Below are 15,616 nucleotides of genomic sequence, written 5' to 3'. Positions count from 1 at the left end.
CGTCGTCCCAATATGTCAAGGTTGTGGGTTTGATCCCTGGTCAGGGCACATAGAATCAACCAATGAGTGCATAAGTAAGTGAAACAAGTCAATATTTCTCTCTCCCTTCCTCCCTCTCTCTAAAAATCAATCAATAAATAACACTCTAAAAGAAAAAACAAAAACAAAAAAACCTGAAACAAACGAAAAGCGAATAAACCCGAGACTAGTATAATAGATGCACCCTCCGATGTCAGCATTTTCAACTCGAGGGGAAGCCTGTTTCCACCACCTCCGAGTGAAGGTGAGGCCTGGCTGGCGGTTCCACTTCTTCGCTCTGCCCCAGAAATTGCCCACTGAACGCTCATCCAATACCAGGCCTCACACTCCCTGGCCCTGCAGGGCCTTGGGCAGCCCCACTCTCCTGCACAGAGAACAAATCTCCTTGGTGGCAAAGCCCAGTCCAGGGCTGCCTGGAGGTCTGTTTCTCCGCTGGCCTTTTGATGGCCCTTCTGCAGGGTCACATTGCAGCACTGGGCCCCTGGGGAGACATCGAAGAGCTTTGGCTCTGCACCGCAGGGCTGGCAGGGTTGGCAGTCTCTTCCCGGTTCACATTCCACTTGCATTTCTCCCCAGAGACACGATCGCTTAGAACCTATAAATCCCTGGCAGGGTTGATGGCCTAAGCGAGTATATAAATCGAGACTTGTAAAAGCATAACAATTCCCCCTGGACAGGGAAGGAGAGGGGCGTGCGCCAGAACTCCTAGCACCAGTCTTGCCCGGGTAATGCCGATCAGCAGGGGCAGTGGCAGGCCCTGGTGCCCCAGGCTGTCCTGGAATTCCAGCTCCACCCTGACTCTCTTGGTTTCAGGCAAGTCACCTCTCTGCGCCTTAGTTCTTTCCTCTGTGAAATGGGATGATCATACTGTAACAATGTCACAGACATCTGCAGGAGTAGTAAGCATGGGATGCAGTTCTTCCAGTGGACTGACAGGATGGACAGGTGGCTGGGGACCAGGAGGCCGAGATTCTCCTCTGCTGGTCACTGACCTGCTCTGTCACTGGGGGCCTGCCTCCTCTGGAACATGAGGGGGTTGGACCGAGTGACCAGCTCACAAATATTTGTTGTGGCCCTGCTGTGCGTGAGGTTCTCTAGGACTCCTAACTTTGGCTAACTCTAAGGAGCTCTCCAGGTGAACCCCCCCACCCACCCCCAGCCATCTCTGTGTGAGTATATAGTCACACTTCCCGCCAGTTAGGAGCAGTAATCATCATGCCCCCTGGGATGGCATGGGTCCTGCTGCAGTGTCCCTGGCAACAGCCAGAGCTCAGGAGGGGCTGCAGTGTTTTCTAAATAATAGTCGAAGAGAGCCCTAGCTGGGAAGGGAGGGTAGCTCGTCTCTCATCGGCCCCTACTCCATGGGCCCTGCCACTGATGAGCTCACCTTAGCCTCGGAGGGAGCCCGGGTGGGCATCAGCACATCAGGGCAGGAGGGTCCAGAGTATGCCTAGAGGAGGAGCAGAGGCTCAGAGGAGACCCCAGCAGGGCAGGGGGCACAATCACATTTACAGCTCAGAGTCACAATGAAAACCACAGCTTATTGAGCCCAACGGTGTGTTGGGCTCCAGGCTAGGCGCCTGCCTTCATCTCCAACTCACTTGTCTGTCTTTTCTCTCTTTGTTTCTCTTTGCCTTTGTCTCCTTTCCTTCCTTTCTCTGTCTCTCTGAAATTAAATGGGATCCAAGTGCCGGCTCCCTGTGTGTTCTGCTCATGGCTCAGCCCTTTCCATTATTAATAGAAATGTGTACTCATTGTACAGCTTAATTCTGCTTATCTGGAGTGGATTAAGTGCTTACAATGACATGCAGTATTGATTCCTGAGCACCCCTGTTAAAGGAATTTTGTGACTACCTAATTAGTTCCATAAAACCAGTGGGGGATGGGAGGAGGGGGCACAGGAGCCTGGGTGGGAGTCAGGAGCCTTGGGTCTTCATGCCAGACACTGATGTTCTGAGTGACACTGGGTTATTCCTGCCCCCAGGGGCTTGCTCGGGCCCTGCTCCAGGAGGCTGGGGCTAGGAGAGGAGGCAGGAGCCAGGTCACCCCGAGTCTTCAAGGGCTAGGCAGTGCAGTGGGTGAGAGCATGTGTCCTGGAGCTGCAGGCCAGGGTTTGAATCCCAGCTCTACTACCTACTTGTCGGCTGTGCCTTAACTTCACCTTCCCTCAGTCTATGCATCTGTAAAATGGGGTGTCAGGCTCCAGCAGGAAAGACGGCCCTCTGACTGGGGCTGCTGAAGAGGGTGAAATGAAGTGACTACCCACAATGATGTGAACAGTGTGTCAGGCACAGGAGGGACAGTGCGGTGCCCTGATGCCCCTAAGAGTCACTGTGCAAAGAAGGCCACTTGACCTTCAGCGGAGGACACAGCCCACTGGGGGAACCATCAGCCTCCCCTCCATCCCATGCCCAGCTCCTCATCGGCTATACCCAGCCAGGAGCCAGAGGGAAGGGAGCCCGGTACAGTCCCTACAGGTCGGCCCTGGACAGAGAGACACATGCGCCGGGGGGTGACCAGGAGTGGGGAGCTGAGGCACACGAGCACACGCAGGGCTGGTGGAGCTGCCCTCACGTGGTTAGGTACAGACCAGGCACGAATCACTCGGCTCTGTCCCCACGGGTGGGGGGGGGGGGGCTTTCTGAACCTCAGGTCCCTCTCTGTAAATAAGGTGTTGACTAGACCTTCCCATCTCACTGTGTCTACCTAACCCAGCCATGCGCTACAAAGAGGGGATAAAAAGGCCTTCCACAGGGCTGGCAGGAGCATGGGGGAGGGCCTGGCACAGAGCTCAGGACGTGTGACCTCCATTGCTTTGTTTCACTTCAGCAGATAGAAGGCAGGAATTTTCCTTGAGGAATTGTTTTATAAACCAGGTACCTGCAGGGTGACACGGTGAGGTGCACACTGTCCAGGGTACCTGCACTGGCCCGGCTGATGGGCCTGTTCCCGGTGCTCAGCGATGAGGCGGGAGACGGGCAGGGGGCCAGCAGCCCCGTGGAAGCCTCGGCACCCTCTGAACTGGCCTCCACTCCCTCTGTCCCTGGCCACTCGGGGTAGGGAGGTCTCTGTGTGCAAAGGATGCTGTCTGTGCCCTGGCCTGCCCACAGGTCCCTGCCTCTGCCCCTCACCTTCCGGAGGCTTCTGGGCTGTGTTCCTGAAAGGACTCCCCCCCCCCCCATGGCCTGCCTGGCTCACCCAAAGCCATGCCAGGGCTGGTGCACTGTTCTCCACCCACTGAGAAGTCAGTGCAGGTGGCACAGGTCTGGGTCAGATGGATCTGGGCTCAAACTTCAGTCCCAGCCTTGGCCCTCTTGCCTGCCAGTGGGGATAGACCCGCCTCTCGCTGAGGTGCTGAGCCGAGCCTCGGTGTCTGTGAGGCTCACATGCAGCATGTTGGTGGGGCCCCGGGACTCGGCACCCACCCCCCGGGGAACGCAGGGCCCTAGCTGGTCTCCACGTGGCCCGCGCCCCACACACGCTCCACTACCGTCCTCCAACGGTCTCCTTGTCTCAGCCTCTCGCCCGAGCCACTAAAGCACAACCAGGCCCCCAAGTCTCATTTCCAGTTTTTAATGTTTTTCTTGTAAAACCAAAAATATAAAACTGGCAGGGGAATGGAAAACAAGTTCTGTACACTTTATATACACGAGGTCTGTGATTTTAAAACCATTGGGAGAGAATTAAGGAAGACACAGTCGAGGGAAGGTCACAAGTCACGGATCCTGATGGGCCCCTCTGAGCGCCCCGCTGGGACTGCTCCCGGCCTACCCGGCTCCTAAGCGCCTGGAGAGCTTTGATCTGACCGCTCGGGCTGGGTACACTGAGGGTGGGAACACAGTGGGTGGGCAAGGTAGCATCTGTGGTGGAGGGTGGACAGGTGTGGGCAGGCCTTCCTTCAGGTGTCCGTGTAGATGGAGGGGATGTGACTCAGGCAGTGGTCAAAGGCCCCGTTGGGGAAGAAGCTGCAGTCCTCGGGGCCACTGGACACGACGTCTTCAGATGGCTGTGGTGGCAGCACCGTGGGGCACGGGGCCTCGGCCAGAGCCTCGTAGCCTGTGGGGCACAGGGTCTGGGCTGGAGAATTCGCGGGTTATGCTTGTCATCTTTTCCCAGCTCCCAGACCCCACTCTCCAGCCTGTGGTTCCTCATCACAGTGTCCCCTCAGCAGGGACTGCTCTGAGCCCACTGCCCTTCTGGGTGGGGACAGGGCGGGAGGGGCCTGGGGGGAGGGACCCTAGGCCTTGCATTCCCTGGGCAGCTGGGAATACAGGCAGGCTGGCTTGCAGGGCCCATCAGCCAGAGCTGGGCTGTGGGCAGAACGGACGGGAAGGGGGTGTGGGGGTGGTTGATCACAGCTCTTGGCTGCAGGGGCTGGTCCCCTCCTGGCAGAAGGACCCCAGCCCACCCCAACATTTCAGGTTTCTCCACCTCACCAGAGACAAAGAAGGGAGCAGCACTCGCTGGGCACTTACTAAGGGTGGTGAACCCTTATCTCACTTAAGCTTCACAGCCATCCAGGGTGATGGGACTCACTGTCCCCCTGTGGAGCTGAAGGTGGCTCAGAGAGGGCAGCCCACTGATGCAGGCTCGGGTCCCTCTGGAGGGACCTGGAGGGCCATCTTACCTAGTCCCTGCCCTCAGGACTCTGGGCCTGGGCTACTGTCAGGAACTTCTGTAGCTTGACAGGTGGACCCCAGTCTTCCTATCTGTGCAGTGGGTTCAGGCTGAGCTATTCCCGAGGCCCTGTGGCCCCATCTTGTTCAGTCCTGTATGTCTATTCTCTGCTTGGCAGAGGAGATGTGGGCAGCTGGACAGGTCTGGAATGGGTGCTGGATGCGGGGCTGCCACCCAGACAGCAGGGGACAGGGGAGGCCAAAAGAACCCCCTATCTTGGTGTGAGATGCCCTCGGCACGGAAGCAGCCTTTTGACCCCTCAGAGCTACTTATTTCAGGCCTTTCTGCAAAACCAAGAAATCCCACCTTGGGGCTGGGGTGAGATGGGTCAGTGAGAGACAAGAGTGCTGGGGACAGTGGCCAGTGTCATACCCTAATCCATGTGTGTGTAAACATGGAACACACCCACCCTGAGACTGGTACACATCTGCCTTTGGCACACGTACATGATGTGTCTACCCACAGACATACTTGCACCACACTTGAAACAGTCTGCACACGAATGGGGCCACAGGCTGAGGACACAGGCGTGTGCACACAGATGGGGCATGAACATCAGCACAGCACGTGTGAGCTCACGTGTGCAGACATGAGCACACGTGCCCTGTAAACCCCTTACACACTCACGGGCTCACATTGCCGTGAATCTACCCCTGCTGGCCCCACAGGCACCTGCACACAGCTGTGCTCCCCGGACGAGTGCAGAGAGAAGACATGCACAGACACGGGAGCACGTGTGTGGACAGGAAACACGGACCCACAGCTTTGTATGTGCTCGTCTGACCTCAGTGCTCGGCCCTCTGTCTCTCTGCCCCCACCCCCAGCTGTCTGGGGCCCCATCCTGCCCAGGCCTGGTAGCTTCCAGCTGGCCCTGGGCTGCGGGGCTGACCAGAGCTGAGGCTTAGCTTGGAGAACTCAGGGGGGGTCGGCCCTACCCATCTGTGCCCCTCTGACCAGAACTGGGCCTGCTGGTCTGAGCTTGACTCTACCCTGGGCTTTGCACAGCCCTCCCCCTCACTGGGCTGCTCCACGCCAGCCAAGCACGTTACCCAGGGAGGCCCAGGGCTCTGGGGGACACACAGATGCAGCACCAGCAGCAGCATGACCTCCAGGCTCAGTCCCTTCCTAGCAATGTGGCCCCTTTGGGCCTCAGTTTCCCCATCTGTTAAGCAGAGATCAGTACTTGTCTCATTCCCTGCTGGATCCCCAGGGCCTACAACTGTGCCTGCACACAGCAGCAGTACAGTAAATATTCAAAAGAATCATCAACCAGACTGAGCTCTAATCTGATTTTCTCTGTGTCTGCAGAAACCTGCGAGAGGCCAGACACACGTGAGGCTGGGGAGGAAGGCTGACTCTGGGGTCAGGCAGCATGCAAACCCCCTGCTGTGGGGTCCTGGGACCTCTCTGAGCCTTTAATCTCCCCTCTGTAAGGTGGGGACAACTGCCCCATGGGGCTGTCCTGAGGCTGCGGGACAATGGGCATACAGCACTTCGCACAGGGTTGAGCCTTGGTGGGTGCTCAGGAAAGGGAGGCACGCAGGGAGGGCTTACCTGTGGCAGGTAAAGGTGCGCTGAGGCTGTGGTAGCCGTTGGGCCGCAGGGGGTTGAAACCGTGGGCCTCCCCAGCCAGTCCGTCCCCATTGGCTGCCGGCTCGGCCATCCGGTAGCAGTCGCTATAGGGGAAGCAACTCTGGATGGAGTGGAAGCTGCCCTGGTACCCTGCAGAGGGAGGCAGCCGGGGCTGTATTAGCAAACAGCATCTCAGGGAAGGGAGGGGCTGTCTCCGCTGCTGCGGGTAGCCCCGCCCCCACACTGTCCTGCCCAGGCATGGTGGGTGTGACTGAGAGAAGGGAGCCCCACGCTGGGAAAGGTGGCAGGGGTCCCGAGTGCCTCTCCCAGCTCCGCCCTGCAGCAGAGGGAATGGGTGAGCCGGCCTCCTGTGGCTGCCCCTGACTTGGGTCACTTGTGGCTAATGAGAGTGCTCTGCAAGGAGGGACAACTGGCCCTCCAGCCTCTTCCCCTCTGAAATAACCAATTCCTCACTGCTCCTCACAGCAGCAGGCTGTTCCCTGCCACTGCCAACACTGTTCCTTCCACTGAAAGAGCGAGCCCTTCCATGCCTTACTGATGGAACAAACTTTTTTTCACACTTCAGAATGAATTTTTTCCAGGAAGTGCCCTTGACTAGGCTTGTGGGGTCACCTGACTCCAGCTCCTCCCGGTGTGGCCCTCAGCACCTGCTGTCATTCTGCTGCCCACCTGCCTTCCCCAGGTCGCTGTCCCATTCCTGGTGGGCACCCTAGCAGGAGTTGGTATGTCCAGAGCTTACCTTGCGGGCTGGGAAGAGGTGGGTGTGGAGGGCTCTGGAAGGGTGGGTAGGGGGGCTTGCTGGGGAGGGTGGGAAAGGGCTGCCCCCCTGGAGAATGGCTCTGGGAGGATGGTGGCAGTGGCGGTGGCCCAAGCCCCTTGAGTGGGCTGACCATGGGCGAGAGGAGGCCGGGTCCCAACCTGGAGAGAAGAGAGAGAGCTGTGAGCAGGACGGGCTCTGGGGGACGTGGGGGACGTGGGGGACATGGGGGACAGAGGCATGGCTACCGCTGCTTGCTTCTCTCCAGCAACGGTGAGCTCACTAGATGACCTGCTCTAACTTGCAACAGTGCAATTAGAAAAGGAAGATTTTATTTCTGATCATGTTCAAACTGTAATTAAAGTTTTAAAATCTTATAAACATTTGAGCCCAAAGGAATCAGTAAAGTAAAACTTCTATCTGGTATTCAGGACGGATAACAAAGTACACTGGTGATAAGCACAACCTCTGGAGAAGACAGAGCTGTGTTTAAAGCCCCATTTGCTCTCACTGGGCACGTGATTTTGGGCAAGATGCTAAATGTCTCTGGGCCTTGGTTTCCTCGCGGGGTTGCTGTGTTCCTACCTGACACACTGTAACTCACTGCCCGGAGCTAATACCCGCCAGCCCTGCTGGGTCCCACCCGGACAGCACGACGCACAGGCAGCCTGGGCAGTTTCTGGGCAGAACAGCCCCTGGCACAGTCCCCAGCCCCCGAGGCTCCGCCTACCCCTGTGAGAGATGTCCTCACGTCCTCACAGAGAGTTTGCCTAAGTTGTCCAGCCACACAGCACTGACCTACAGAGTCATGGTGAGGGTAAAGCAAAATAAAGCAAGGTAGACAGAGCACCAGTACGAGGTCAGTGCTTTCTCAGCCACTCTGTGAATCATCATCATCATTAGGATGAAGGGAAGGAAACTAGCAGGTGCACTTTTAGTGACCCCTGTCTCCGTCCCTGGCCATCTCTCCTCCATCTGGATGCACCTGTGACGGGACAGTCATCACCTCCTCCGTACAGAGCCAGCGGGGATGCGAGCCTGTCTCTGGACGCTCGTGGCCTGGAACAGGACTGCAGCGCTGAGCTCTGCGGCACCCCGCACCCGGCTGAGCCCAGGCAGGCCGTCTCACTGGACTGCACATCCCTGCACACCTGGGTTCCTTCCTCACGTCGCCTTCCTAAGGGGTGGCGGCCTGTTCACAGGAGCCAAAATGACCCTGGGCTCAGCTGCACTGGGGGCTTTTGGGACCAGGCCAGGGCTCCCAGCCTAGAAAGCCTGGGTGCACTGCAGAAAGCGGGAGAGAATGGGAACTCGGTCTCCACTGCCTCGTTTGCATGTGTGGGTTTGTTGGACCATCACATTAGAATACACTGAAAATTCAGTGTCACAGCTCCGGGCGACCTCTGTAGGCTAGGCATGTAGCCCTGGCCCACATTCCAACATATGAAGTGTTAACAGGACAGACCACTGCCTCTCTGAGGAAGCAGGACTCTCTAGAAATGGGGGAAGGGGATTGCGGGAGAGGCCGGTGGGCTGTAGCTCTGCCCGGTCCCTGTCTGTTCCCTCCAACCTGGGCATCCCACGGTCACTTACCCTCCTGTGCTGTCACCATTCGTATGTCGGGCCCCCCACCACTGAGACTGCTCTGAGGGCAGCAGAAGGGGCCTCCACACCACCTCCTGGGTCCCTGGCCCAGCATCTAACACCCTGTAGGTACACTTCAGCCCCTCGGTTAATGAACTGGACCCTCATCCAGGCTCCTTGAATGAATTATCGATACTGTTGTATCAGTATCTTTAGGCCTGCCGCACAGGGCCGTCCGGTGGGCCAGGGTCTTCTACCAGCTCTATAAAATGGAGCACCGTGCACAAGCTGGGTGCCCTCCTAACCAGTTCTTCCGGCTGAGGCTGGGCTGGGCGTGGCCAGGAGGGTGGAGCCCCCTCGGGCCTGCTGGGTGGTGCCCGTCCTTACGCCCACCCAGCCTGGCACCCACACTCCAGCTCTTCCCTGACTTCCTGCTGGCCCACTCCTGCGGGAAGGCCAGCTCTCGCTCCTCTCAGGCACGCGGGGCTCAGCCCTGGGCCTGGCACTCTGCAAACAGCTGATGAATACTAACAAACGTGTTTCTGAATGGCTCGGCCACAGACCCAGAGATTAACGGCACTGTAGAATTAAGGAGAACCAGATCTGAAGGGGGAAAACATGCATTTCCAAAGTTTGTTTTTCCTGTCTCAAACCTGCCATAAATTCACATTTGCCACCTTCACAGCCAGTGAAATTAAACAAAACACGGCTCTCTCCTCGGCAGACTTGGAGGCTGAGGGTATGCTGCTCCTTTCAAAGGAAAAAAGATCACCTGGGGCTCCTCTTCTGAGTCATGCAAATGACTCCTAAATCAAATATTTTTGCTCCAATTGGAACCTATAAAAATTAATATAAAACCTCACTGGCCTGGCAGACTTAGGGCTTCATACCTTGTACGGGGCCAGGGTAAAATACCACCCTATTCGGCATCTTCTCTGAGCCAGAATAAATAAATTTGGTCATGAAGTCAGGCCCTCTTAGCATATTTTTGAGTGAATCAGATAATTCTGTCAAGTTATTTAAACGTCCCAGCAAACCACCGGGGAGTGGCGAGTGGCCTTCCCTGTTGAATTTGGCAGGGAGGGGAGGCTGAAGGCCTTTCCCCCTCTCAAGGGCTGGAAAAAGAAACCCATTCAAGCTTCAAGCAGGGCCTGGGCCTGGTGTCAGGCGTGAGGGCCCCTCTCTCCTGCAGCCCGGAGGAGCCCGGGCGCCTGGTGGCTGGGATGACTCGAGCCCCAGCTCCCGCAGGCACGGGTGGGCGGCCAGCCGGGGGTCCGTCTCGGTCTTGTCATCACTCTGCCTCTCGTTGCAGGAATTCTTGACGGGCACTTTGCAGGCCGCAGGCAGGTGATGAATGAGGCAGAGCAGAGTACACAGCCCGAGTGGGGAAAGGCCTCTGTGCTTTATTTTTCTTTGGCTGGAGAAGTTTTGGGCTGGCTGGTGGCTGAGCAGGTGGCCTGAGCCAGTGGGTGGGGGCTGGTGTCCATGGAAGCTGCACCAGGTGACATACAGCATCAGGCTTGTGCAGGAGTCTCACGACCTTCCTCCAGGAGGGCACTTGAATGTGCGCTTTAGAGAGGACCTCCGCTTCCGGCAGGGCTTGGTTTTCTGGCTCTCTGCACCTCGTCCGCTGCCCCTCCGTGGCTCTCCATGCCCTCACCGCCACAGTCTGGCCCTGTTCCATGAACAGCACTTCTGCCCACCCAGGGCTCCCCCAGTGGGCCCTCCTCTCTGCACCGGCCAGAGTTTCCCTAAATACTTCTCCTTCTATGTCACTGATGCCTTCTGGGGGTTCTCCCCGCCCCCCAGCAGCCCTGGCTCAGCCTGCCGTCCTGGCCACTTCGGCTTGTGCTGTAGCCATTGCGTTCTCATCCCCAAACCTGCACATTCCTGCTCAGAACCCTTCGGAGAGTCCCGTCTCAGGCCTCATGATCTGGCCCCTGTGACCTCTCTCCTGAGCTTGTTGCCCACACAAAGGGTTCCGGTTTCCCAGAACAGCCCAGCTCTCACCCTGCCTGCCCTCATTCTTGCTGTCTTCTTCCCAACCTCTCCCAACTCCTCCTTACCCTCGGAGGCCCCGCTTAGCAGCACCTGCAAGAAGCCTTCCCTGCCACCCTCCCCACCGCACTGGTTTCTCCTCTGGGCTCCCCCAGTTGACTCTGCTTCCTCTGCTCAGAGCACATGTCTGTGGAGGCAACCCCAGCAGGTCTGTCCCTCTCCCCTCCTCACAGGGAGCTTCCCCAGGGCTGAGGTCATCCGTGGCAGGGCCTGCCTACACCGGAGCTGAATTAAAGGGTGAGTAGCGAAAGGAGCAGAGGGAGGAGCCGTGGACAGCAGATTCAGAGGTAAGGCCAGGCTGGCCCCAGGCACGGGCCGGCAGGGAGGGCAGGCCCGAGGCTGCTGCCTGGAGCAGAAGGGCGGGGGAGGAGGACAGCTCCGCAGCCAGGCCTTGGGGGACGGATCTGATCAAGCACTGCTGGCGATAAGCAAGAGAGGCAGGGAGGGCAGGAGGCGGGGCAGGGAAAACGGATTCCCGCAGCATCTGAGGCCAGCAATTAGCACTTTCACTGTTTCCAGCCAATTAAGTGGCCACAATGGGAACCACACTGAATGCAGGAAGGGGCCCCCTGCACTGGTCCCGCGGTAAGGGCTCCTGGACAGCCCGGATAGGCGGCAGTGTGTCACAGAAGTCGTGGTCAGAGGGGTTGAGGCCCAGGTAGGCATTTCTGGAGTGGGCAGCGGAGAGTCTGCTCACCAAATGCACAGCAGGAGCCAAAGAGAAGCCAGAGGGAGGCTCCCAAGGAGGCCTGAGAGTGGCAGCCCAGACGGGGGTGGGGGAGGACACAGCACTCCCGGGCCACCCTGCAGGAGAGGGGAGGGCTCAGGGTGAGGCACCAAGAAGTCCGGGTGCCAATGCCATCTTCCTCGTAGAGTTACGGTGAGGCACCAGTGAAATCATGCATAGGAAGAGTTAGGTACGGACGCAGTACATAGTTACCGTATTTCCCCATGCACAAGACACATCATTTTCGAAAAATTTGGGGTCTAAAAACTGGGTGGGTTTTATACGGTGGTTGTGGCATTTCAAATGCCATAGATGGAACCGAGGATGAGACAATATATGAGGACAGTGATTCATCATCAGACACAGATGAGGACAAGCTAACAGATGGGAATTTTGACAGTGATGAGGAGTTGTATAAAATTTATGATAAATAAAACTTCATTTCAATAACTTTATGTAATACTTTTTTTTTTTCAAATTTCGGGTCCCAAAATTAAGGTGTGTCTTATACATGGGGAAATATGGTAAGTGCTGCCTAAACATTGGCTATTTTCATGATCAGTAACAAACATTTAGTGTGAGGGATGCCTGCCCTCACCTGCCTCCCATGCAGGTGCCCACTTGCTTCCTTGGAGGAGGGCTGGCTGGCCATACATACCCATCCCTGGTGCTCTCAGCTGCAGGCAGAGGGGACAGATGGTGGGAACTGGTGGTGGCATCCAGTGGGTGGTGCCTGGAAGGGACATCGTGCGTGGGAGGCAGAATGCCTGATGCGAGCCCATTATGGGGGGTGATGGAGCCAGGATACACACCTGCAGGGAAGCAAGCAAATATTGCTGGGCTTCAGCCACTCCCCAGAGATGGCAGCGGACGACCCAGAAGCTGTGTGCCTGCTTATGGAGAGAGTAAGACAAGAAGAGGAACCAGCAAGTTCGTGTTTCTCGAAGGCTGGGGGCGCAGACAATGAGAGCAGTGGTTGTACTCTGCTTTGTTCATGCCTTGGCTGAAGGGCTGTGTGCAGAGCTGAGGCCGACCCTGACAGCCGAGTTCTGACAAGGGGCTGTCGGAAGCAGGGCGCGGGCAGGCCGTGTGTGTGTGTGTGTGTGTGTGTGTGTGTGTGTGTTCTTCATTGTGACAGGGGAACTGTACGATAGCCCCAGAGCAGAAAGGGGTCCTGGAGTGGCGAGAAGCAGACTCTAGTTCAGGGCTTGGCTGCACCTTCTAACAGGCCGAGCTGCTAGCGGGTAATGGACAGCCTTTGGCAAAAATGAACGGCCCATCCTCCTGGAGATGTGTTAGCAGAACCTGGATGTCCACCATAAGGCATTCCAAAGAGAGGAGGACTCAGCCAGCTGGACAGCAGGCCGGCCCAGGAGACCTCTGCGAAAGCATGCCACAGATGGCCGTAAGGCTGTACACTGCACAAGCATCCTGACTGAGGGAGGAGCTGGCCATGCTCCAGTCTCGATGATTCTACATCTCTAGATCAGTGGTCCCCAACCTTTTTTGGGCCACAGACCGGTTTAATGTCAGAAAATATTTTCACAGACCAGCCTTTAGGGTGGGACAGATAAATGTATCACGTGACAGAGACAAGCGTCAAGAGTGAGTCTTAGACGGATGTAACAGAGGGAATCTGGTCATTTTTAAAAAATAAAACATTGTAATTAATAACAGTCACTGCTAATTAAGAATATACTATGGCCTGACCAGGCATTGGTGCAGTGGTTAGAGCGTTAGCCTGGAATGCAAAGGACCCAGGTTTGAAATCTCGAGGACCCAGGTTTGACATCTTGAGGCCACCGGTTTGAGCACGGGCTCACCAGCTTGAATGCCGGGTTGCTGGCTTGAGCATGGAATCATAGACATGACCCCATGGTTGCTGGCTTGAGCAAGGGGTCACTGGCTCAGCTGTAGCCCCCTCCCCCACATCAAGGCACATATGAGAAAGCAATCAATGAACAACTAAGGTGCTGCAACAAAGAATTGATGCTTCTCATCTCCCTTCCTGTCTTCTTATCACTCTTTGTCTTTCTCTCTCACTAAAATAAATAAATAAAAAGCATACTATGTGTAAGCTATTTTTTCACACTAGTTTAACCATCTCAACAACCATCAATAGGGGAGATCCCATTTTAAGATGAAGAAACTAAGCTTTAAGAACTGCAATGAGCCTGACCTGCGGTGGCACAGTGGGTAAAGCGTCGACCTGGAATGCTGAAGTCGCAGGTTCGAAACCCTAGGCTTACCTAGTCAAGGCACATATGGGAGTTGATGCTTCCTGCTCCTTCCCCCCTTTCTCTCTGTCTCCTCGCTCTAAAATGAATAAATAAAAAATCTAAAAAACCCATACAAAACTTCTTTTTAAAAAAGAACTGCAATGATTTGTTCAAAGTTACAGGGTGAGCAGTTAATCAGTTCTCCCAATACCAAAGGAAAGTCTATTTAGAGCTAGGTCCAGCAAATGGCCTGGGGCTCCAGATCAGCTTATGGCCCGGATGCTGGTCAGAAGCCCCTGGTTCAGGTTTCACTGTGGGCTGGCTGTGTGACCCTAGAGCTCTGAGTGGGTTCCTGAGGGGCCCCTGCCTCTTGGCCCCAGTCCTCACCCCTGCCTGAGCAACCTCCGCTCCCCCCGCAGCGCTGCCCGTCCCTCCATTCACGGCCTCCCTGGGCCACACATCCTTGCCCAGCTCGGTCAGGAAGGCCCTAGGGAGGATTTCTGTGGATGGGGCTGGCTCGCTCTGCTCACTACTCCTGCTAGTACTGCCTCACCTGCCATCTTGAACCAATTTGGAGGCCTGACAGCTCGAACAGCCTACAATCCTGATAAATCCTGCTGCCTCTCCCTCACCAATGCTGACCTCATGCCTCTCGCGTCCTCGCTGCCCTGGGCCTGCTAAGGGCGGCCCGCCGAGCAGCTGCAGAGGGTTTTCTACGCAGACAGCAGGCCCTTTCTGACGAGAGACAAACTCACGGGAGCTTTCTATAGTCACACAACGAAAATTCAAAGTCACCCTCACCAGCTCCTCCCTTGCCCTCACTCCTCTGTTCGGGACTCTTCTATCCTAACATTGCTTGAATCCATTCCCTGCTTTCCCCAGCCTCTGTCCTGCCCTGGTCCAGGTCCCCACCTGTCCTGCTCCCTGAGGACAAAAACATGGTGGGCTTCTAAGTGTGTAAATGAGGCGTGTTGAACATGTGAACCTACAGTGGATGGAAATGAGGGAATCACCACATCATGAGGGGCGGCAAAAGTGGGGACGCCATGGGGCCTGCCCGTCCTCTCCCCAAAACGCACCACTTCAGGCTGTAAATCAGCATCATCAATCATCAGCCGTGAGCGCTTAACCTCTGGCCCCAACATCTGTTCCCAACTGCGCCTCAGGCATGTGTCGGGCGGTCCGTGGTAGAATCTGGCGGCCGAAGCGTCAGGGATGCAGGACTCCTGGGTTTGTCTGGCCAGTCCTTCCCTCCCTGCTGTGTGACAAGCTGCTTGAGGTCAGGGACAAGCGTGGGGCTTGGCACACACTAGGTGCTCAGTTTGGCAAGGGGTAGCCGTAGCAGCAGGGAGGCGGCAGGCTGTTTGGTTAAGGGCACAGCCTGCAAGCAGACGGCCTGGGTTCAGACCTGGCCTCTGCCATCTACTGGCTGTGGATTCTCAGCAGAAAGTGCTTTGACCTCTCAAGAATTCAGCTGCTTCGCCCTGGCCGTTGGCTCAGTGGTAGAGCATCGGCCTGGCGTGCAGAAGTCCCGGGTTCGATTCCCGGCCAGGGTACACAGGAGAAGCGCCCATCTGCTTCTCCCCCCCTCCCCCCCTCCTTCCTCTCTGTCTCTCTCTTCCCCTCCCGCAGCCGAGGCTCCATTGGAGCAAAGATGGCCTGGGCGCTGGGGATGGCTCCTCGGCCTCTGCCCCAGGCGCTAGAGTGGCTCTGGTCGCAGCAGAGCGACGCCCCGGAGGGGCAGAGCATCACCCCCTGGTGGGCAGAGCATCGCCCCCTGGTGGGCGTGCCGGGTGGATCCCAGTCGGGCGCATGCGGGAGTCTGTCTGTCTCTCCCCGTTTCCAGCTTCAGAAAAATACAAAAAAAAAAAAAAAGAATTCAGCTGCCTCAACTGGAAAGGAAAATGCATACTAGCATGTGCTGTCTGAGGACTGTTAGTTAATACATGCATGTGTATGTGG

At 56.6% G+C, this 15,616-nt stretch overlaps 1 protein-coding gene across 8 annotated transcripts in view; it reads right to left on the bottom strand.

Annotated features, from left to right (window-relative positions):
* Positions 1-3,657: 3,657 nt before the first annotated feature.
* Positions 3,658-15,616, bottom strand: part of GLIS1 (GLIS family zinc finger 1) — a 265,940-nt gene continuing 253,981 nt past the window's right edge. For 5 of the 8 annotated variants that reach the window (XM_066264998.1, XM_066265002.1, XM_066265000.1 and 2 more), the window contains 4 exons: positions 12,094-12,247; positions 7,049-7,227; positions 6,271-6,438; positions 3,658-4,116 (listed from right to left, as the gene is read on the bottom strand). In XM_066264998.1, the coding sequence (XP_066121095.1) occupies positions 3,938-4,116; positions 6,271-6,438; positions 7,049-7,227; positions 12,094-12,247 (680 nt within the window). In that variant the 3' untranslated portion in view covers positions 3,658-3,937. Of the gene's footprint in view, positions 4,117-4,952; positions 5,030-6,270; positions 6,439-7,048; positions 7,228-12,093; positions 12,248-15,616 lie in introns of those variants that run through there. The other 3 variants (XM_066265001.1, XM_066265003.1, XM_066265004.1) reach the window with 2 other exon arrangements.

The sequence above is a fragment of the Saccopteryx bilineata genome, chromosome 3 (genome assembly GCF_036850765.1).
Source record: "Saccopteryx bilineata isolate mSacBil1 chromosome 3, mSacBil1_pri_phased_curated, whole genome shotgun sequence".
Taxonomy (NCBI): domain Eukaryota; kingdom Metazoa; phylum Chordata; class Mammalia; order Chiroptera; family Emballonuridae; genus Saccopteryx; species Saccopteryx bilineata.
Note: the sequence above shows the minus strand (reverse complement) of the source record. Positions and strands in the feature narration are given on the sequence as shown.